At 46.6% G+C, this 23210-nt stretch overlaps 1 protein-coding gene across 1 annotated transcript in view; it reads right to left on the minus strand.

Annotated features, from left to right (window-relative positions):
- LOC123376342 (complement factor H-like) overlaps positions 1–21910 on the minus strand; it is a 102585-nt gene extending 80675 nt beyond the window's left edge. The window contains 6 exon segments of the mRNA XM_045028260.1: positions 9125–9325; positions 11127–11306; positions 14089–14259; positions 16002–16196; positions 18455–18565; positions 21838–21910. Coding sequence (XP_044884195.1) covers positions 9125–9325; positions 11127–11306; positions 14089–14259; positions 16002–16196; positions 18455–18565; positions 21838–21910 — 931 coding nt within the window.
- Between the last annotated feature and the right edge of the window lie 1300 nt (positions 21911–23210).

Below are 23210 nucleotides of genomic sequence, written 5' to 3' on the forward strand. Positions count from 1 at the left end.
CCTGGGCGGTCGTACTTCGTAGCGGGACGGCCTCCGGAAACCGGGTGGCGTAGTCGACGAGGACCAATACGTACCGAAACCCGGCCGTGCTTTTCGGCAGGGGCCCCACCAGGTCCATGGCCACCCGCTCAAAGGGTGTCTCCATGAGTGGCATAGGGACCAGGGGTGCTCGAGGCACCCCTGGTGGAGCGGCGAGTTGGCACTGCGGGCATGAGCTGCAGTACTTCTGGACGTCGGGATGGATCCCTGGCCAGAAGAACCGCCCCAGGATCCTTGCCAAGGTCTTTTCCTGCCCCAGATGCCCGGCGGCCGGCACATCGTGGGCCAACTTCAGTACGGCCCGCCGGTGACACTGGGGGACTAATAGCTGAACCTGTGGTTCGCGGGTGCGGGAATCTCGGTCTATCCGATAGAGTCGGTCTCGGCGTAGCTCGAAGTGTGGCCATTTGGCCGCCCGTTGGGGGTCCAGGATGGCCCCATCCACCGCCGCGAGCTGCTCGTAACAGTGGCCGAGCGTGGGGTCAGCTCGTTGGTCGCGGCAGAAATCGGTGCAGAGGCGGGGGTCCCGGGTGGGTCCCGTTGGCCTCTCCGCGTCGTCTGTGGCTGCGGGCTCCCCCTCGATGGCGTCCCCGGTGGACTCGGGTAGGGGCTCCCGGGGTTCCGCTTCTAGGGTCGGTGTAGCTCGAAGCACTTCTTCGAAGGCGGGCCAGTCACGACCGAGGACAACGGGATACGCCAAGTGTGGAGCCAGGCCGACGGTTAAGCTCCGGGTGACCCCCGCGACCGTCAGGGAGACTCGGGCGCTGGGATACGGTCGGACATCGCCGTGGATGCACTGCAAGTGTATCGGCTGCAAACTGGGGTTTGCTCGGGGTCCCAAGCCCTGGCGGACTAGTGTCTGGCCACAGCCGGAGTCGATCAGGGCCTCAACGCTCCGGCCCCCAACGACCGCGGCGATGGTGAGTTTGGGATGTAGGGCCGGCCGGGCCCGGTTGTGTCCAGCCCACACCTGTCCGTAGCTACAGTCCATGTCAGGGTAATCCCTCTGGAGGTGCCCCAACTTCCCGCAACCAAAGCACGGACCGAGCTCAGGCCGGCTACTTCGAGCGGCCCCTCGGCTTGGACTCCGGGGCGGGCTTCGCCGGACCCCTGGGGTTCCGGGGCTGGGGCCGACAGGTCTTGTTCGGGGTTCAGCTTCCCGCCACCGGACTCGAGCCTCCGGGTGCGAGGCAAGCGTGCGGCCGGGATGTCGCACGGCGCTCGCGGGGCTCCCCCTTTCCTCTGGGCGGGGGGCTTTGGGCCTGGTGCTGGGTCGCGGAAGGGTTGGCCCCGTCGCTGTCTCGGCGGCAAGGAAGTCTTCCATAAGCGACACCGCTGCCGCGAGCGTCGCCGGGCGATGGCGAAGCACCCAGGCCCTTCCTCGGGAGGGCAGGATGTTAACAAACTGTTCTAAAATGACTTGTTCGGTCACTTGTTCTGCTGTCCGGAGCTCGGGGAGGAGCCAGCGGCGGCCGGCCTCCTTTAACATCTGTGCCACCGCCCGCGGCCGGGCGCCGGGTGAATACGTCTGGCACTGGAATCTTTGCCGGAACGTCTCAGGGCTGATGTCTAGTGCGTCTAGGATAGCTGCTTTTACCTGGTCATAATCACACGCGTCCTCAGTCGCTAGGTCTCGGTAAGCCGTCTGGGCCGCCCCGGTCAGGTACGGGGCCAGCAGTGTGGCCCAATGCTCCCGGGCCCACCCTGCGACTAGGGCCACGTGCTCAAACGTGACCAGGAAGGCTTCGGGGTCATCATCCGGGCCCATCTTAGTCAAGCGGAGGGGAGCCGCCATCCGGGGGTTTCCTGCCCCCTCGCCAACCGGTCCTCCCGTAGGGTGAGGGGGGGTAACCAGGAGCTGTTGGAGCTGGGTCCCCAGCTGTTGTAGCAACTGCTGCTGCTGCTCCATCTGGGCCGCGTGTAGCTCCTGGGTGAGCCGGAGGTGGGCGGCATCCCGTTGCTGCTGTTGCTCATGCTGAGCGGCCTGCTGGTGCTGTTGCTGTTGCATCTGAGCAGCCTGCTGCCGCTCTTGGCTTTCCACAAGGCGCTGAATTAGGCGCTCCATGTCCATGCTTGGTCCTCAGAGGGGTAGGTAACCCTCTCCCCTCGGCTTTGTTACCCTTACTCACAGGGTAGGAGTTCGTCGGTCCTCAGAGAAGGCACCAGTGTAAGCTGGCGGGTCGGGGCTCAACCCTCCTGCAGACCCGGAGGGGAGCCACACCGACTCGCTCCTTGTCCCCTCTAAATGGTGGGCGACAAGAATCAGGTTAGCTCAACCCTACGCCTCGGGCCCTCTGGATCCAGGGGCCGGGTGGCAATCAGTCTCTCGAAGGTTTCAGGGGTTCAGACCCTCAGGCAGGGGCTGACCTCAAGGCACACAGTCACTAAGTATACGCCCTGGCCCTCAGTCAGGGCGGGCAGCAGGACAGCCGTCCTTGGGCCCAGACCCTTCTAGCAGGAGCTGGGCACCAGCAAAGTCAATTCAAGCCCAGGCCCTCCGGAGCAGGGGCTGGGCAACAGCAAAGTCAATATAAGCCCAGGCCTCTGGAGCAGGGGCTGGGCAACAGCAAAGTCAATATAGGCCCAGGCCTCTGGAGCAGGGGTTGGGCAACAGCAAAGTCAATATAGGCCCAGGCCTCTGGAGCAGGGGTTGGGCAACAGCAAAGTCAATATAAGCCCAGGCCTCTGGAGCAGGGGCTGGGCAATAGCAAAGGTAATTGCAGGCTTCTGTGCCTGAGCGCTGAGGTGAGGGGGAAACTGCCACCCGCGAGTGGGGTGGCAGGGGGAACACAGGCCCGCCCACTCCACTGTGTTCCAGCCCGGGGCCCTAGTGGCGGCTCTCACGGCCACCGGTCAGTGGGGTCCTGACCGCAACACACCGACATGGGCACCTCAGTGCCGGTAGCCTGACAGGGGTCGGCTATCCCCGGGCTACATTCCATATCCCCCTCGGGGCCTACCTGCACACTTGTACCAGGTTCGGGCCAGTCAAAGGCCATCTGCTCCTCCGGGTCCGGGCTTGGTGGGAGGTCTGGTAGCACCTCCGGCAAGTCCGGCCAGGCCTGCTCCGGCAGCTCCTCCGGGTAGCAGGGCCGGGGAAGCCCCGGCGGCTCCTCTTCGGGGGGGGTGCAGGGGCGGTCTGGCGGCTCGTCCCAGTACCGGTCACGGGGCAGCTCTGGCAGCTCCTCCTCGTAGTGGGCGCGGGGAAGCGGAGGCCAGTCTGGGCAGCTGCCTTGGTTCCTAGAGGGCTCCCAGTCAGGAGCTCCCGCCGGCACGTCTGCTCCTGGCGGCTGCTGGCTCCTGACTGAGCTCTGGCACCTTCCTTTTATACTTCCTGTCCCACCCCTTGACTTCCGGGGGGCGGGAACAGGAAGTGGTGTCTCAGCCCACTTGGGCGTCTGGCAGGGAGCTCCCTCTGCTGGACCAGAGGGGAGCCACACCGACTCGCTACAGTCACATAAACACCACCCTATACCGGAAACCTACTAACCGCTACACTTACCTACATGCCTCCAGCTTCCATCCAGGACACACCACATGATCCATTGTCTACAGCCAAGCTCTGAGATACAACCATATTTGCTCCATTCCCTCAGACAGAGACAAGCACTTACAAGATCTCTACCAAGCATTCTTAAAACTACAATACCCACCTGCTGAAGTGAAGAAACAGATTGACAGAGCCAGACGAGTACCCAGAAGTCACCTCCTATAAGATAGGCCCAATAAAGAAAATAACAGAACACCACTAGCTGTCACCTTCAGCCCCCAACTAACACCTCTCCAGCACATCATCAAAGATCTACAACCTATCCTGAAAGATGATCCCTCATTCTCACAGATCTTGGGAGACAGACCTGTACAGACAACCCCCCAACCTGAAGCAAATACTCACCAGCAACCACACATCACTGAACAAAAACACTGACCCAGGAACCCATCCTTGCAACAAAGCCCGATGCCAACTCTGTCCACGTATCTATTCAAGTGAAATCATCATAGGACCTAATCACATCAGCCACGCCATCAGGGGCTCATTCACCTGCAAATCTACCAATGTGATATATGCCATCATGTACCAGCAATGCCCCTCTGCCATGTACATTGGCCAAACTGGACAGTCTCTATACAAAAGAATAAACGGACACAAGTCTGACATCAGGAATCATAACATTCAAAACCAGAAGGAGAACACTTTAACCTGTCCGGTCACTCAATAACAGACCTGAGGGTGGCAATATTGCAACAGAAAAGCTTCAAAAACAGATTCCAAAGAGGAAACTGCCAAACATTGAATCTATCTCCTCATGTAAGTATTCTCACTCCTCTTATCAAACTGTCTGTACTAGGCTATCTTGATTATCACTTCAAAAGTTTTTTTCTCTTACTTAATTGGCCTCTCAGAGTTGGTAAGACAACTCCCACCTTTTCATGCTCTCTGTGTGTGTACAAAGATCTCCTCACTATATGTTCCATTCTATGCATCCGAAGAAGTGGGCTGTAGTCCACGAAAGCTTAAGCTCAAATAAATTTGTTAGTCTCTAAGGTACCACAAGTACTCCTGTTCTTTTTGCGGTGTGATAGACCCAGGCCAGTTGGGTACAGCAGAATAGCAGAAGGCAGATATACTGGCCACTGGATTAACAGTTTTCTGTTCCCTGACTGACCAGAGCAGGGGCTGCTCCAGGCTAATGAGAACACCTCACTCTAATTAACCTGCAAAGAGTCAGGTGAGGCCATTAAGCTAATGTGACCACCTGACTCTAATTAAGGCCCTGCTGATACTATAAAAAAGGGCTCACCCTAGTCAGGCAGAGGAAAGCCAGGGAGCCAGAGGAGAGAAAGTGCGGCTGAAGGGCTGGTTAATGAAGACACCCTCAAACCATCGTTAAGGGAGCCCTAAGGTAAGGGTGAAGAAGGGAGAAGCAGGAGAGCTGTGGGGAAGTGGCCCAGGGAAATGTAGCAATTCTGGTAGTGAAAGGTTGGCTGCCAACAGCCGCTACCATTAGAGTCCCTGGGCCGGAACCCCGAGCAGAGGGTGGGCCTGGGTTCCCCCCAACCCACCACTACAGAAACATCTCCTGGGAGGGGAAGTCAGGCCCCTGTCAGGACAGGAGGCTAAAATGTTCTGAAATAAGCCCCCCCAGGGACAACAGAGGCTGTGGGAGTTCTCTCACCAACCTCCTTGCTGGCCTGTGATGAAAAGGGCTCAGTAGACTGTAACCCTGGCCCTAGAGCGAGAAGGGCTATTTGGAGGGTCACAGTGAGCCACTGAGGCTAGCATAAACCGCCTAGAAGAGCAGGACCCACGGGGGCAAGGTCAGAGCTCTGCCACAGCGGATACAGACTAACACGGCTGTAACTCTGAAATGACAAACTTATAGTTTCTGAGTATCAGAAATGGTATCTTTCACCTCTTCTTTTTGAATGAAAACTACCAACTGGAGAGCATTGTCAGAGCCATTGGTCAAAGCATTCTAAACCCACAGAAGCAGTATTCTGTTTTATGTGAAAACACTTTTAATTGCCTAATAATCTTAGCACCTTCATAATCGCAGGCTTTTCCAACTGGAAAAAAAGCAGAGGAAAAGACTTGTTCTCATGAAAACAACATGGAACACTGTAACCCCATAGTTGCATGGCTAGCAAGTTCAGAAAGCAAGAATCACATTGACAGGGAGATGTTACTGCTGCGTCCAACACAAACTGCTTACTGGGAAGACGTTTCAAGACATACTGTGACAGTTAAGATTCTTGATGAATGCGGGTTAGCATTTAGAGCGAGGAAGTTATTGGCTTTCCTCAGAACCAAAATTATCTAGATATTCTTGAAGCCATCATCTAATTTGACCAGTTTGTAAGAGAGCATATTAAACACTATGGAAACAAAGAGAAAGATTACCCATCCTACTCGTCAAAAAAAAAAAAACTGTGTTCATTGAGCTCATAAGGTTTTGGAATTCATTGTAACTGAAGTCAAACAGGCAAAATACTACTCTTTGATGGTAGATTCAGCTCCTGATATCACCAATGAAAATCAGTTATCTGTCATTTTCTGCTACTGCATACATGGTGCCATAAAAGAGGACTTAATTGGGTTTATACCAACTGAAAGCTAGATGGGCAATTCGCTCTTCCAGACTATGAACAGTTTATTGATCCAAATGACATGCATAGCTCTTCTCTGAACTTAGCTAGGACTTGCAGTATTGATTGTTGCATGGAAGACATAAATGTTTCAGTTTTGTTCAGAAAACATCTTTTTTGTGGTGTTGCCCAGGCATGGAAGCTTCTATGAAACAATCTTATTAAAAGGAAACAAGAACCTCTCCTTGTCTTAAAAACCTGTGTGACAGGGTCAGGCCAAATGGCTACAGGAGAGTGATCCTGTTGGTATCCAGTAAGTGGGCGGGCAGAGCCCACTGCTAAAGAACCTCCCCGCAGCCTAAGGGGAGGATCCACAGGTCCGGGATACCAAATAACTGCGGGGAACAACTAATGAGATAACAGGAATGGGAGTGAGGTCACAGGGCTAAACAAGAGTGATAGAAGGTAGAAATATTAGCCCCAGATTAAGCAAGTCTCTTTTCCCTAAGAAAGATAATGGGCTCTTCCAGAACAATCAGGAAGTTGCTGGAACCAATAAAGACAGGAAGGCTAATTAGGATACCTGGAGCCAATTAAGAAGCTACCAATTAGAACAATTGGGAGGTTATGCTGATGAATCCAACAATGAAGTGCACAAACATACTGTAAAGAAAAAAATTTCCTGATGGCAGAAGTGACACTGCTTTGAGGGAAAGGGACATTTCAGGTTGACTGCTTTTATCTTATCCTCCATAAATGAAGTTCAGAACTAAAAAGAAGTTAATGGTACACTAATTATCCACAACGTTCGGTTTTCTTACATTTCTTGATCAAATGAAGTGAAGGGGAGATGAAAACATGCACTCACACATTGCTCAATGCTTACTTGAATGATCTAGAACCTCAGCTTTCTGCCAAAATGTATCAATTTTCAGAATTTATAAGATGCTGTGACATGCAGGATAGAAGTTACTGGAATCACCACATTGTTTGTATGATAAATATCTGAGCAATGTTTTCCTGAATATTTACATTGCGTGGAGACTGCATTTGACTGTACCCATTGTTAACTGTGAAGCAGAGTGATCATTGTTTCTGCCATACTTGACTGAAAACAACTTTTTTTTTAAGGCAAGCTGAGACAAAAAGTTTAATGCTCTGGCTATTGTGTCAATTGAATGGGATTTATTTCAAACACTGTCATTTCAAGATACAACTGAATTTGCAGCAATTAAAATTTGCAAGATACCAGTTTAAATATGCATCATTAAATTAGGCTCTTAATGTTCCATATTTTTATGTTTACCCAGGCAGTTTATTCTGTTCATTGTCTTTGATTTTCTTTTAATGATTATTCAGTAATATACATGATTTGTTGGTTGTCATAAGCAGGGTACTTTTTTGCTTTTATTAATACTGAGTTGATGAAAAGGGGGCCTCCACTCATTGATCTGGCCAATAGGAGAGTAGAGTTTTATTCCTGGCTCTGAGACTAACTTGTGTGAATGTTGGCAAGTCATTACACCTTTCCATGTCTCTCTTCCACCTTTTGCCTGTTTTGTTTATTTAGATTGCAAGCTCTTTGAGTGAGGGACTGTTTCTTGCTGTGTCAGTACAAAGTGATGGGGATCCAATCTCAGTTATGCCTCTACTCACTATTGGAACACAGCCAAATATTATTATTAATAATTTGCAGGAATAGTAAAATGATTTCTGTAGTATTTGTGTATATGAAATACTACACAATTGTTCATTATGATATTAATAGTTGATGTTTTTATTTGAAAATCATAATTTTATGATCTTGTGTAAGACTGAGAATTAGGCTGTTTACACTAGCTATGTATCAAATATTTGTCTAGTTAGGGGTATAGAGATTATTTGTATGATAATTGATGTACCATCAATGTACTCAAAAAAGCCTACGTCTCATTGTAACAATTGACTTGTTAAAGTTTCTTTCATCTGTAGTTTTGTATGATTTAGAAAATTACCAGAATTTGGCTAGTCTTTGTACAAATAGGAGGAAAGGTTTTATAGACAGTTATTAGATTAAGTTATTTGATGGATGGCCTGAGACTCCAAAGTGGAATGATATAGAGGAGTCTTCAGCTGGCTACTTAGGTCAGCTTTAAATCTGCTTTGTATAGCCAGAGTGTTGCAAAGCCGACTTCGTACATCTCAGGATCACCAGCTGTAGGTCTCCATATTCAGAGCATCTGGCAGTGGCACTCCACCCTCTTTGCCACCAAAGAGCAGCCCTGAAAAAGGGATAAAATATGCAGCCTAAAATAGTAATCTCCAGGGCAAGCTGCAAAAGTCTTCTAAGAAACAATATATTCCCACACTGCAGGAGGAGAGAGTGTGCGTGTACGCATGTGCACACATGGGCACTGGCACAAAAGAGAAAAGAATTCCTATAGTTCTGTCACTCTCACAGGCAGTTTTCTTACAACTGAACATCCCAAAGACAAAAGAACCACCTAAGCCTCTCTTCGTGTAGCAAATTTCACAACACAAAATACCCCTCCTCTTAGGTCTCTCTCCACACAGGTTATTATTGATCTTTGCTCACCTTTTCTAAATCCTAAAGATCCCAGTACCTTCCACAAACACTCTCACTCTCAAAGGGATACCAATTTCTATCCTGTTCCCTTGTGAGAGAAACAGAAATGCTGGTTAAGGTATCAGCAATAAGGCGAAAGGGGAAAAAAAGAGGGAAAAAAAGAACAAAATACAAACAACCCCTCTGCAAATCCTACAACTGGTTTATTGAAGGCCTGTTCCAAGTACTGCCTCCTTCTTATGCTTTTGAATCCTTTTAAAGAGACACTCATGTCCTTGGGTGACAGTCTTTGCTGGGGGAGTCAAGGAGCCAGAATGGAGCAGAATAGTAACACCCACCTTCTGTCGCAGTCCTGGTTCTGTCCGTTGCTGTATATAATTTATTTATAGTAGACTAGAATTTAAGAAAATAATACAAACATGTTTTACTTACTATGGCATTTTGGCATAGGAGACCAGCTTGCTTTAGTACATGTGATCAGAGTCCACCTCTCCTCTCTTTCAGATACGTAACCATCAAGACATCTGTAGTAAATTGACATGCCTAACTGTGCTGGAAAGGCTCGTTCCTTGTAATTTTCATAATAGTCAGTTAATGCTCCATTTTCTATATTTGGGTAGTCACAGGGTCTCACTTTAAAAAGAAAAGTTTAAAATGTATAACATTACAAGGTACATGCAAGAAAAATTGCCCCCTTCTGTGGACACTCATTGGAAGAGGTGGAAGGAGAGAAGAGCTCTGCAAGGTTACAATCACAGTTTACCTGAATTGTTCCATTGGAGCACAAGATAGAGCTTTCACCTGGTAGGCAGTGTTTCCAGCCCCCAGAACCCACATGTTGTGTGGGATCTCCTCATGATACAGGGCCATCCCCCAGTTGGCAAGATAGTGTCATGGAGGTGACGGAATTTCCTCCACACAAGACAGGACATGATCCACATACTAAAGGTTCCCTTTGTGTGCAGATCCAGGGGGAATTAACTCCATGTTTCCCAAGATATCTGGAGTCACATTATCAGAGAATTAATTTATAATACCATTGCTGGGCTCCAAATCCACTTACACCTCTTCCTGTTTTAGACAGCTTTCATTTGTTTCTAATCATCAAAGCCAAATTCTGAAGTCCTCGATAAGATTTTACTCAGTCCCTATTCAACAAAACTCTCATTGCAGCCACTGGGATTTTATCTGAGGAAAGATTGAGTAAACATTTAAGAAAGAACTTCTTGATTTTGCACAGGGAAAAGAACTGCCTGAAAGAATCTGTTGTATGTATTGTTGGTGTAGCCATGTCAGTTCCAGGATATTAGAGAGGCAAAGTGGGTATGGCAATAGCTTTTATTGGACCAGTTTCTGTTTGTGAGAGAGACAAGCTTTCAAGCTTACACAGAGCTCTTCTTCAGGAAGAGACTGTGACCGTTCAGAATAAATGAGGAAACAAAAATGGATAGTACAAATCTAGGGCTGTGATGTGAGTGACTCAATCCAAGACTTCTTCAGATGTCTTGCATCTGAAGAAGTGGGTATTCACCCATGAAAGCTCATGCTGCAAAACGTCTGTTAGTCTATAAGGTGCCACAGGACTCTTTGCTGCTTCTACAGAACCAGACTAACACGGCTACCCCTCTGATACTTGAATCCAATTATGACAATAGTTTTTTTTTCTTTTATACCATTCATACAGTAATGGTATTGTGCTTGGCATGCTATCATTTGGATAGATAAAACACACCGCTACAAATCTTCCCTGTAGAAGGGTTGAGTCTAGCACATTGTCAAATAAATCATTGTGTATATGTTAGTTGTATAGTTATTTACAGCTGCATTAACTTATACCATATCATATTTTCACAGGTGCTTTATTCAAGTCCAAAGTAAATAAGTATTATTTACTCCTTCTCAGAACACAAGAACTGGGGTCACCAAATGAAATTAAAAGGCAGCAGGCTTAAAATGAAAAAAAGGAAGTATTTCTTCACACAACACACAATCAACCTGTGGAACTGTTTGCCAGAGGATGTAGTGAAGGCGAAGGTTATAACAGGGTTCAAAAAGAAAGTAGATAAGTTCATGGAGGATAAGTCCATCAATGGCTTTTAGGTAGGATGGGCAGGGATGGTGTCCCTAGCCTTTGTTTGCCAGAAGCTGTGAATAGGTGGCAGGGCATGGATCACTTGATGATTACCTGTTCTGATCATTCCCTCTGGGGCATCTGGCATTGGCCACTGTCAGAAGACAAGATACTGGGCTAGATGGACCTTTGGTTTGACCCACTATGGCCGTTCTTATGTTCTTAAACTTTGTAAAAGGAAAAACCCTGCAAGTATACCTGTTTCATTTCGGTTTACATTCTCAACTGCAGAAATTGCATAATCATTGTATAATTGTTTGGGCTTTGATATTTTAAAAACATGTTAAAATAAAAGTAACTTACAGATACATCTTGGAATAGGTAACCAGCCATTCTTTGTGCATTCTGCTGTCTTCTCCCTATTGTCCGTTTCAAAGTGAAATCCTTGATTACAGTGTACTCTGATTACTTCCAATTCTCTGAACACTTCTTTTTTGGGGTGGTAGGTTCCATTAGTCACTATTGGAGGATCACATCTAATTTCTAAACAAAAACAGATTCAAGTTTAGCAACTGTAAAAAAGACTTTAGGCTGTAAGTCCCCCCTTCAATTTAAAATTATTTGTATCTTTTTTTCCCCCTAGCTTTACTAGCACTGTCATATTTGAACATCATCTGCATAAAATTGGCATGGTGAGATTCCTATGGATTTGATGAAGTCTACAGTTTTTTACCTATCTTTAGAGATCAGAGTATTTGCTTGGGGTAATTTATTTTATTTTGGGGGTGAGAAGGGGTCAGTTGTTATAAGTGTCATTCTGAATATTGTGAAAAAACTTTACCAAAAAATGAAGTCTTGCAGTGAGATCTAAAGGTGATCCCATTGGATTTTTCTAATCTCTTCTGGCAACTCATTCCACACTACCTTCCTGTCATGTTTGGTTGGATGGAATAAGTTGTTCCAGATATTCCAAGGTGTTAACATAACACCATCATGGTACAACACAAACATGGTTCAGTGGTTTGAGTACAGTGCCCTAGGCCTGCTTAGTCCCATGACAAACACTCCATTAAAATCATGTTAACCTTTAAAAGACATAGGAAAAATAGTTAAAGCATTTGAAATGTAAAGTTGGAAGTAAGGCTTTATTTTAACAAAATCTCTTATTCCCTTTAGCTATAGGGAGATTTTAGAAGGAAACCCCTCTCTTTGGTGGTATTCAGGATTTAGCTGGAGATGGTGAAGGTGGCGATGTCTTCTGTGTTCATCTCTCTTTCCCAATCTCATCAGGACATCTTTCAGGATCAAGATGAAGGTGCAGTGGTGTCATTAGTATCCCAGGAGATGGTGTGGGTTGCAACACTGATGGTGAAATATCACTCCTTCTAGGCCACCTATCTCCCATTCTGCTTGCTAACTCTTTCTGGAGATTTTTTTTTTTTAAGGCCCCTACCAAAGGGCGTTTGTTCAGCTACCTGATGTTCTGCACTGTCTGTCCCATTTGCGTGTTCCCTTATTCACAACATGCACACAGTCTGTTTCTTTTCCCCATCTGTACCTTTAATCTTTAGAGTCCAAGCACTGCAGAACATAGCACAGGCATGTGTCAGAAAGATCCTTCCAATTATATATCTTCCCCTTACTGAGCTAATTACCTAATTATCCCAACCATTGCCCCCAGTGTCAACAATCTCCACCAAGCCTATAATCTTCTCATTGATTATTAACCAATCCAGAGATCCTCACATCATCCTCTTAAATGATCCCACTGACTAAACCAAACAAGGTGTTTACATGCTGCAATGGAAAATGTGTCCAGCTTTCATTGGCTGGTAGGACATTAGAGTCTATAACAGTAGCCACTGAAATCAGGAGATGTTGACGCCTGTAATGTGACAGTATATTCATTTTTTAACCCAAGAGCAATCAGGAATCTCATGTGGTTTCAGTGGCTCTTTTTGCATTTTTCTTTCTGTATGGAGTGTTTCTGTAGCACTGTGTTGTTGGGGAGGGGACCCTTTTTGAACAGTTGTTCTTAGACTGGAGTTGGTTAGGTCAGATGTACATGTCCACTCTGTTTGCAGCAGGCTACACTGGTTGGCAGGCAGGCACTTCATTGTTTTACAATGGAGTAAGAATGCTCAACAGATTGAGGGCAAGATACCATGCTCTAAAAATAAACTAAGCAGAATAAGCTCTTTCAGTTCTCACTGTAAGGCATTTTTTCAAGACCTCAAATAATTTGTCTCCTTTCTGCTTCCTCTCCACATTTTAGAAAGGATATTGAAAAACTGGACACCAGAACTGGATGCAGTAATCTCAGTAGTAGTCTCACCAATGACTTTTGCAGAGGTAAAAAACACCTCCCTACTTCTACTCACTACTCCTTTGTTTATACATTACACAAGGATTGAATTAGCCCTTTTTACAATAGCATCACAGTTCAGTTGTTTTTCCACTATGACTCCTAAATCCTTTTCAGAGTCACTACTTTCCAGGATACAGCATTGTAAATGGATTGGACTCACCCCTGCGGCGCCTCCTGCTGGTTGCTCTCCGAATTTAGCTCAGTCCAGGCCTGGAGCACCCTCTGCAGGCTGGTGATCCACCTGTTCGTAGGCCCCCGTGTCCCTCCCTGGACCCGGTGCCCTTCTACATGGGGCGCTGCCCCCTAGCAGTAACCCCCCATCTCTCTCTCTGGGTCTCCCTTTCTCTCTCAGGGAACCCCCACCCTCTATCCCTACCTTGCCTCAGTATTTGGCTACTGCCAGTCATTGTCTAGCCCCACACTCTGGGGCAGACTGCAGTATCAGCCTACTCATCACAGGCAAAGTTGGGTTTGGACCTGCTGCCTTGGCCTACCCCTAGGTTGCCCCCTGCAACCCCCAGTACCTATTGACCCACTTCTAGGCCGCAGCCTGGGGCTTTCTAGGCTGGAGCTCCCCAGCCTTCCCCAGCCCTGCTGCACTCAGGTATCCAATCTCAAGCTAAGCAGCCAGGCCCATCCCTCTCTGAAGGCAGAGAGAGACTGTCTAGCTTCCCTGCCTTCTTATAAGGCTCTGCTTCTCCAGTTTGGGGCGTGGCCCCCAGCTGCAGCCACTTCTCTAATCAGCTCAGCCTTGAGAGCCACTGCTCTCAAGCCCTGTCAGGCCACTTTTTAAACCCCTTCTCAGCAGGAGCAGGATCCACCCTGCTACAAGCATATATAATAATTATGTATTTGTATTACTATAGTACCTTGGAACATTAGTTGTGGACCAGGACCATAGCTGGCCAGCTAGATAAAAGTAACAGAACACACAGTATAAAATGGGCAAAAGCAGACCTTTACAAAATGGTTTTGGACGCCATCCATATTCTGTACACTCTGCATCAGATCTTTCACCGAATGTATATCCAGCATTACAAGTAAACTGCAATCGTTCATTCTCCCTGTAAACTTTCATTGGAGTCATTAAATTTCCATTATTAATTCTTGGTGGTTCGCAGGTTATCTCTAAGGACAAAAGAAACAAAATTTAAAAAAAAAGTTGTGATGCCTGACTAAGAAAACACCCCCTAGAAAATAAATACAAAATTTCATTTTGACATGGCTGTTTTAAGATTAGTAAATCTGTGTTTCATCATAGAATTTAAGTCTCTGTATAAAATATAAAAGGCCATCTAGACCCTGGGATAGATTTCATGAATCTTTCTTTGGATTTTGAAGATATATTTGCAATTTGGGGTAAATATACACAAGACAATGTCAGCTCAATGGCACAAAAGCAGCAGCACTCTTGCAGCAGCTTTAAACAACTTACATATTTAATACCAGTCTTCCACATTTGAATTATAAGAAGTAGGGGGGTGCCAGAGCTGCAAAAGTTAGCCCAACGTGCTTGTCACTGTCATACATTTCCTAAATAAACACTTCATAATCAGTTAATATATAAACAATTTCCTGACTCTGAAAACTCATTGGGTTCAATATTAAATGGAAATATTATGTTAAGAAATCTTTTCAGAAGCAAGTATGCCTGATGCAAGTACATTGGTAAATCAATCTCATACTATGATCTCTATTTACAAAACAAATTAAGAATCAAATAAGTGATATTTGCCCATGCCAATTTGAAAAAAGCATGATCCATCATGATTGTTTCAGTTTTAAATACTTTAAGAATACGAATAAAGTGGAAGCATACTTGGTTTTGATAGTAAATATCAAATGTCATATAGACTCAAACTCTGTTTGCAGGTTAGTCTGTTAATTTTTAAGAATAGATAATAATATGTGCATGTGACAAGTTAGCAGTTAAAAAGATATTACATATGGAGTTATCCTCTATATGTCACACTCAGCATAGGGGAAAGATTAATGCACTTCATTAGTAAAACCATATCATTAACAAAAAACACTCTGGCTGATTAATTTTACTTCAGAACCTGGCTGTTTGCTCCTAGTTCAGTTGCAGGTTGAATGGGTAAAAATTAAAAGCAACTGATATAGCCTACAGTCAGATGTGCTCACAGAGATCAACTCTTCTCAATGAATGGGCAGGATCTAGAAATAAGATATGACAAGAGTGCTCTGTGTTAAGCAATATTATTTCAGGAGACGTGAAAAACTAGTATTTTAGGTACTGAAGAATGCCACTCCCTCCATGTCTGTGGCGGGACGTTGAGCCACCCAAATAAGAAATGAGGGAATGGAACATCCCCTGATATCTCAGCACCCAAGGAGGTGGAAAGATGTAAAGTGGCGCTTACCAAGTTCATGCTATTAGGAAAAGAAATAGGCACATCCCTGATACATTTCATGTAGAATGTGATGATGTTATTTCTAAGTTCCTAAAATATGCTATATGCTTTACAAAACAAACAAAGCCACAGTTTCTGCCCTGAAGAGCATACATTCTCAATGCAACACAACAGTATAACAAGTCAGGTGGACTTGAGTGGAAATTAGGCTACAATTCTGTTTGATATACAGGAAGGAATATAATTAATCTCATTCCTTCCTATTAGTTTTGGCTCCAAAAAGCCAACTATCTAGATGATCTACTGTCAACAGAATAGATAGTATTAGAATATGCAAAAAATTAATCAATATTCTCAGCTGTAGGTACTTTCTTGTTCCATTTATTCACTCATGTATAATGTCTTATGTATCATCAGTGTTAACTTTTCAGTGAAGATTGGGGAATGTCTAGAAGACTTTATGACTAAATTTTCTAGATTTTACTTCCTTTACACATATGCATGTAGGTACAGCAGCATTCCAATGTCCATCAGCTGAGCAATGTATTTCTTTAGATCCAGAAAGTTTATAGTCTATATTACATTCAAACTGTACAACTTGGCCAAAAGAAAATTCTTGGTTTGCCTCATATACACCAGCTGCAAGGATTTTTCCATTTTCTGGTGCATTTACTGGTAAACACTTGCTCACTGTAAAAATAAAGCTATAATTTAAGGCCTACTCTGTAACTATATTGGAAAACAAAATCAGCATTAAAAATAAGCTAAAGAGTGTTGCAAAAAAGAAATCATTCTGGAATGTATTAGCAGGAGTGTTATAAGCAAGACACAAGAAGTAATTCTTCCTCTCTACTCCACGATGATTAGGCCTCAACTAGAGTATTGTGTCCAGTTATGGGTGATGTGGACAAACTGGAGAAAGTCCAGAGAAGAGCAACAAAAAATATTAGAGGTCTAGAAAACATGACCTAGAAGGGAAGATTGAAAAAAAAATGGGTTGTTGTAGTCTGGAGAAGAGAAGACTGAGAGGGGACATGCTAACAGTTTTCAAGTACATAAAAGGTTGTTACAAGGAGGAGGGAGGAAAATTGTTCTCTTTAACCTCTGAGGATAGGACAAGAAGCAATGGACTTAAATTACAGCAAGGGCAATTTAGGTTGGACATTGGGAAAATCTTCCTAAACGTCAGGGTAGTTAAGCATTGGAATAAATTGCCTAGGAAGGTTGTGGAATCTCCATCATTGGAGATTTTTAAGAGCAGGCTGAACAAACACCTGTCAGGGATGGTCTAGATAATACTTAGTCCTGCCATGAGTGCAGGGGACTGGACTAAATGACCTCTTGAGGTCCCTTCCAGTCCTATGATTTTATGATAAACATTAAAATACAGAACAATTGAAAAAAATACTATAAGTAAACTACATAGTAAACACAAAATTAAGCTTTATCACATACTCAGATGCCACCATGACTAGTATGATATAAAGTCAGACTGAGAGACACCAGAGGAAGTTGGTACATGGAGTCTCCTCACTCTGCTGTGCATTCGTCCTGGTTGCAGACAGAGTGCTCACCTAGAATTGCCTTGAGTGATAGATGGGGGTCCAACTAACATATCCAGTGGCACTCACAGCTCAAGCCCTGCTAAAAGTCAACATTAGTTGCTCTTGCTTATGCCAAGACTACATCTGCTCACAGACTAATCAGTTGGAAAACTGTAGAGAACTGCAGACTGACCAAAACATATCTGTCAGTTCACAGTTATTAGCTCAAAATCCTTGATAAAGATATTGGACTAAATTCATCACTGGTATAAGTGAGTACAATTTATCTCAGCAGAAAGTTTGGCCCATATCTCTAATTTCCCATAACTGCACTAACCCAAGAAAAAGAATAAATATATGTGATCAAATATTCCTTATTACAAAGGTAGCAATTAGATGGGGCCAAATTCCACCCTTGGATGTTCGCAAAGACATTAATGGGAGTGTATGTGCATATCTGAGACCAGAATTTTGCCTCCATCTCTTTCTTCTCCCAACTTTCTCCAGTATATCAGTCATCTGCACATTCTTTGATTTTGCATCCTATTTCAGGGTTCCTCAAACAAATCTATAAAGATTTATAAATTTATAATCATGCACGATTAAGCGCACACATTCACAGGTAGTCATGCTTTTCCTTTAGTGAGAAACCCTTAAAAATTTGGGACTAAAGAAATATAAATAACAACAATTCTTACTGGCCAAAGTCACATTCACATCATAACACAAATACTGTACTGTGGGATGTGCATTCATTGTATGATGGAACACTTTCCCCATAAGTATTAAAGCTCTACAGAACAAAATTAAGAAGGAGATTATCTAAGAACAACATTAAGGGACAGATTGTGACATCGTTGATCATGCTGAATGAGTAATACTACTGAAACCAATCGGACTACATGTGGAGTAAGGTAGAGCCCAGCAGCCGGACTGGGATCCTGTGGGTCCTGCAGGACACACTGCCATAATATTGGGTGGGGAAAAAAAACAAACAAAAAACCCAAAACAAAACAAAAAAAATAGACTGTGGAAGTTTGGAGGAAAACCCTACATTTCTTGTCAGTTTACCAAGAGTAGCCTATTTGGGAAATTGCTATTTTGTTTGAGCTTCTCTTTCCTATATGTGTTTATCTCCCTCCCCTCTCTTGCGGGATTTGTGGGATCTAAGATTTTTTTTGGTTTGGAGCAAGATAAAAATGCCAGAAATAATTCAAGAGAGGGTGGGAGTGGGCACTGCAAGGCGGGATGGGAGCAAAATTTAAATAGTCTCACAGAAGGCTCTAGAGAAAGGTACTAATCAATGTGAGCAAAGATATCACAGTTGGGTCCTAAATAGTTTTAAGCAGGCAAATATTAAACAAAAATCAGTTTGATAAAAAGATTGTTGTAGACTCCATTTACCTTCACAGTGGGGGAGTTCATTGCTCCATCCATCTGCCTGACACTCACGGAAATTTCTTTGGCTGAGCATCTGATAACTTACCAAAAAAATTGTAACCAAAATATAAAACTCTAAAATACAGCAGCATTATGTGTTAACAGGTTATGTGATGCTATTACAGTTAAAACAATGCAAGTAGTTTCCCCTGTTCTAATACATAAACTAACCCAAAACATTCGCCTGGAGAAGAAAACAATATTGTCTCTACTGGGCTCCTTCTCCACTTTGTTAAACTTCCTATTGCTCACAGTAGCAGAATGGTAAATGGCAGAAGTAAAGCTCCATTGAAGCTTCTTTATTACAGAGAGCTGCTAATGCTAAACTCTGGCTCACCCCTCTGTATAGAAGCCATTGTAATTCACTGTGGTCCCACAACATTAGGGAGAATTGCAACTTCTAAGCCCAGTTCACTGGTACCCTCTAGCACAAAGGAGGCATAAGCCTGGTGAAAATGGCAGATTAAGCCAAGTTTATGGATGTTTTGCATTGCCAGAGCAGTGCAAAACAGCCAGACTGTAATGGAGTATATCTTACTATATAGAAGATTTTTTATTCAATTTACTAAAGCTCTTTCTAGAGAGCTATAGTTAGTCATGAAAGCAGTATAAATGCTATTTATATTGTTTGAGCTTCTCTTTCCTATACGTGTTTATCTCCCTCCCCTCTCTTGCGGGATTTGTAGGATCTAAGATTTTTTTTTGGTTTGGAGCAGGATAAAAATGCCAGAAACAATGCAAGAGAGGGTGGGAGTGGGTATTGCAGGGCGGGATGGGAGTGGAGTTTAAAAAATAGTCCCACACAGGGCTCTAGAGAAAGGTACTAATCAATGTGAGCAAAGATATCACAATCGGGTCCTAAACAGTTTTAGGCAGGCAAATATTAAATAAAAATCAGTTTGAAAAAAAAGATTATGTTGTAGACTCCATTTACTTCACAGTGAGGGAGTTCTGGGGTATACAACCCAAGGGATTTTTAAAGTTTACTCCTTTAACCCTCAGAGCTTAGCATCAGTATGCTCCAAAAAGAACAAGACTCCCTCAAAGGGCAGATCTTGCACAGTCTGTTGGACCTCCTGGGGGAGCCCGGAGGACTGCAACCAAGTGCTCTTTTGCATGGCCATTGCTGAAGCCATGGATCTAGCAGCCAAGTCAGCCACATCTACTGCAGCTTGCAGCGAGGTCCTCACCACAGATTTTCCCTTATCCACTATCGGGAAGAACTCCTGCCTAGTATCCTCTAGGAACATGTGTTTAAAATTTAGCATGGAGTCCCATACATTAAAGTCGCACCTGCCCAAAAGGGCATGCTGGTTTGCAATCCTGAGCTGCACCTCCTCCTCCCAGTAGAATAAACTCTCTTAACAAACAGATCTAACTTCTTTAAGTCTTTTGATTTTGGTGTTGCACTCCAATGCCCTTACTTTCCCCTCTCATTGGCAGAGGATACTACCAGGCATCCCAGGGGAGAGAGGAAAGGAACTCAGTCTTGGGAAGTATATAATATTTGCCCTTTTTGAAGTGTGGAAAAAGGATGCAGGGGTCTGCCACAGTCCCTTTACTGGGTCCATAATGGAAGTACCTGCATTGTCTAAAGTATTGGCCAGGTGGTGAGAGGATTCTTTTACTTCCTCCACCTGTATGCCAGATTTAAGGCAGCCCTCTAACAATTCTTACTGTGCCTTATACTCATCTGGGGGAGGCAACATGCCCCCTCCTGAGACTGCCTCATCAGGGAAGGAGGAAGAGGACACCAGCACTAGCTGTGGATGCTCTTGCTCCATTTTTTGATCTGCAGGATACTGTTGAGCTGGCTTTTGATATCCGGTACCAGGCTTAGTACCAGAGTCAGGAATGGGTGCTGCCCAATGGGTAGGTACCTCACGCCTTTCTGATGCCACTGAATAGACGTGCCTGGAATCAGGGCCGCCCAGAGGATTCCGGGGGCCCGGGGTCTTCAGCGGCAGGGGGCCCTTCCGTTCCGGGACCCGCCGCCAAAGTGCCCCGAAGACCCGCGGCGGGAGCCCCCCGCCGCCGAATTACCGCCGAAGCGGGACCCGCCGCCGAAGCGCAGCCCGGTCTTCGGCGGTAATTCGGTGGCGGGAGGGGGTCCCCGCCGCGGGCCTTCGGGGCACTTCGGCGGCAGGTCCCGGAACAGAAGGGGCCCCCCGCCGCCGAAGACCGGGCTGCGCTTCGGCGGCGGGTCCCGCTTCCGGCCCCGGCCCCAGCCTCTTACCCGAGCGCGTCTCCGGCGGGGCCTGAGCTCCGTCCCGCTCAGAGCCGCGGGGTGGGGGGGCGGGGCTGCGAGCTCCCCGCCGAGCGGAGGCAGCTGCCCCGCCCCCTCCCCACGCCGCTCTGAGTGGGGCGGGGCTCAGGCCCCGTTGGAGCTCCCAGCCCTGCCCCCTCCCCACGGGCTCTGAGCGGGGCGGGGATCAGGGGCCCCGGCGGAGACTCGGCACTTGATGCGCTGAGGCTCCAGGAGAGGGGCGGAGGCGGGAGCCTCCGCTCTTCTCTTGGGGGCCCCTGCGGAGCCTGGGGCAAATTGCCCCCTTTGCCCCCCCCTCTGGGCGGCCCTGCCTGGAATACAATCTGGAAATGGGAAGGGGGGAAACCCTAGAATCCGAAAAGGCCACTGGACAGGAGGAGGCCCCCAGTGATCTCCTGGTGAACCACTCGATGGTACTCCTGTGGCAGAGTCTATGGAGGGATAGTAAGAGCAGCTCCAAGGATGGGAGATATAGGACCCAACCCCTGATTCAGAAGACAATAACTTTCCTTCCATTGACAACAGAGCCACTATTCCAGATGGTACCGGCATTCAGTGCTAAGTTGGAGAAACCCACAGTGAAGTGAGTGTTTCCAGTTTTCCTTCTGATATTATGGAAGGGCAAACTGAGCACTGAAGTGATCCTGCTGATTTTCCTGTGTCTGTTGCCATGGATACCGTCAAATCTTGTACCACCAATGATATCGGTACTGACAGGGTCAAGAGGTGCCTGGCAGCCGCAAACATCTCTGGCCGTAGTCGGTACCGATATAGTGTTGGTACAGTGCAGTGCCATAGATATGGAAGGAGTTCCTTCTGACTCCAGACTTGATGGAATCTGCCTAGCTGACAGTCAATGATGCCATCTTCTGCAGTACCTAAGCAGAGGGGTGTTTACCTTTAAACTGCACTCTTATCCCCATGCCTAGCACACTTCCATGCTAGGGATATCCACCTTACAGCAGTCTGCTTCTTATGCCTCTTCTTAGGCACCGGGGATGGTGAACGATGCTGGAACTCAGACACAGCAGGAGGTGCACTTCTTACAACACCGAGACACTCGGTGCTGAGTCTGACCGACCTGGCTCAGTCAGAGCTCTCAAGGCTGCCTCCATGAGTTGAAATTTTAGCCTGGCTTCATGATCTGTCTTCATGCTCGGCTTAAATTCCCTGCAAATTTGGTAACACTCCCCAATATGAGCTTCCCCAAGGCACTTCCAGGAACTTGAGTGTGGGTCACTCATGGGCATAACCTTGTTACAGGAAAAGCAGGCCTTGAAGCCTGCTGACTGAGGCATCCCTTGGCACTGGGAATCAACCAAAACCCTCAGATGGGGTAAAAACGTAACTCACTAATTAACACTAATAACCTTAATAATACTAAACTATTTACAATAAATACAAGAGAACACAGTCTACTGAAAGTATTTGCAAAAGCAAGAAGAACAGTTCCAGTTAAAGTCCTGGGAAATAAGAAGGAACTGAGAGGACTTGGGATTGGCTGGGCCCTTTATACCAGCACCAGTGGGCAGGTCCACTGACTGGGAGGACAAAGGGCACAATTGCCCGGGGTCCCCGGTGATTTAAAAGGGCCCAGGGGCCTCAGGCCACCACTGCCGGCCACGCAGTGCAGCTAGGCAGGCTTCCTGCCGGCCCTCACTCTGCGCCACTCTGGGAAGCATCCAGAATGGCCCTATGGTCCCTGGGGGGAACGAGGGGTCTCCGCACACTGCCCCCACCTTGAGCACCAACTCTGCAGCTCCCACAGGCCGGGAACTGCAGCCAATAGGAGCTGCAGGGGCAGTGCCTGCAGGCAGGGGTGGTGCCTGTGGGCAGCAGCATGCGGTGACCTCCCCGCCCCCCCCCGCCCTCGCCTAGAAGCCACTGCCAGAGGGGTGTTCTTTCAGAAGCTCCCTGAGGTAAGTGCCAACCACCTGAGCCCCTCCTGTACCCCAACCCCTTGCCCCAGCCTAGAGCCTGCACTCTGCAGCCAAACTCCCTCCCAGAGTCCTCACCCTCTCCCGCACCCAAACTTCCTCTCAGAGCCCAACCCTTCACACACACACACATCCATACCCACACTCCATCCCAGAGCCTGCATTCCGCACCCCAACCCACTGCAGCATCCAAGTGAAAGTGAGTGAAGGTGGGGGAGAGTGAGTGACAGAGGGATGGGGGATGGAGTGAGCAGAGGGCAGGGCCTTGGAGAAGGGCAATGGTCTTTGGGTTTGCACAATTGGCAACCCTCCTGGGCAGGCATGTGGAAGCCCTGGCCGTGCCGGAAGAGCGCGCGCAACTGGCAGCTCTTTGGGCACCAGCAAGCGCAGGCACAGCGCCACCTAAATGTCAGGCAGACTGTGTCCATGCGGGTGCGGCTTGTGCATGCGTGGGGGGACCATTAACTGTTCTACCCTGGGGCCCAGAATTGACATTTAGTTCCTGCCTCTGTGTGAG

This window comes from Mauremys mutica, chromosome 8 (assembly GCF_020497125.1).
Source record: "Mauremys mutica isolate MM-2020 ecotype Southern chromosome 8, ASM2049712v1, whole genome shotgun sequence".
Taxonomy (NCBI): Eukaryota; Metazoa; Chordata; order Testudines; family Geoemydidae; genus Mauremys; species Mauremys mutica.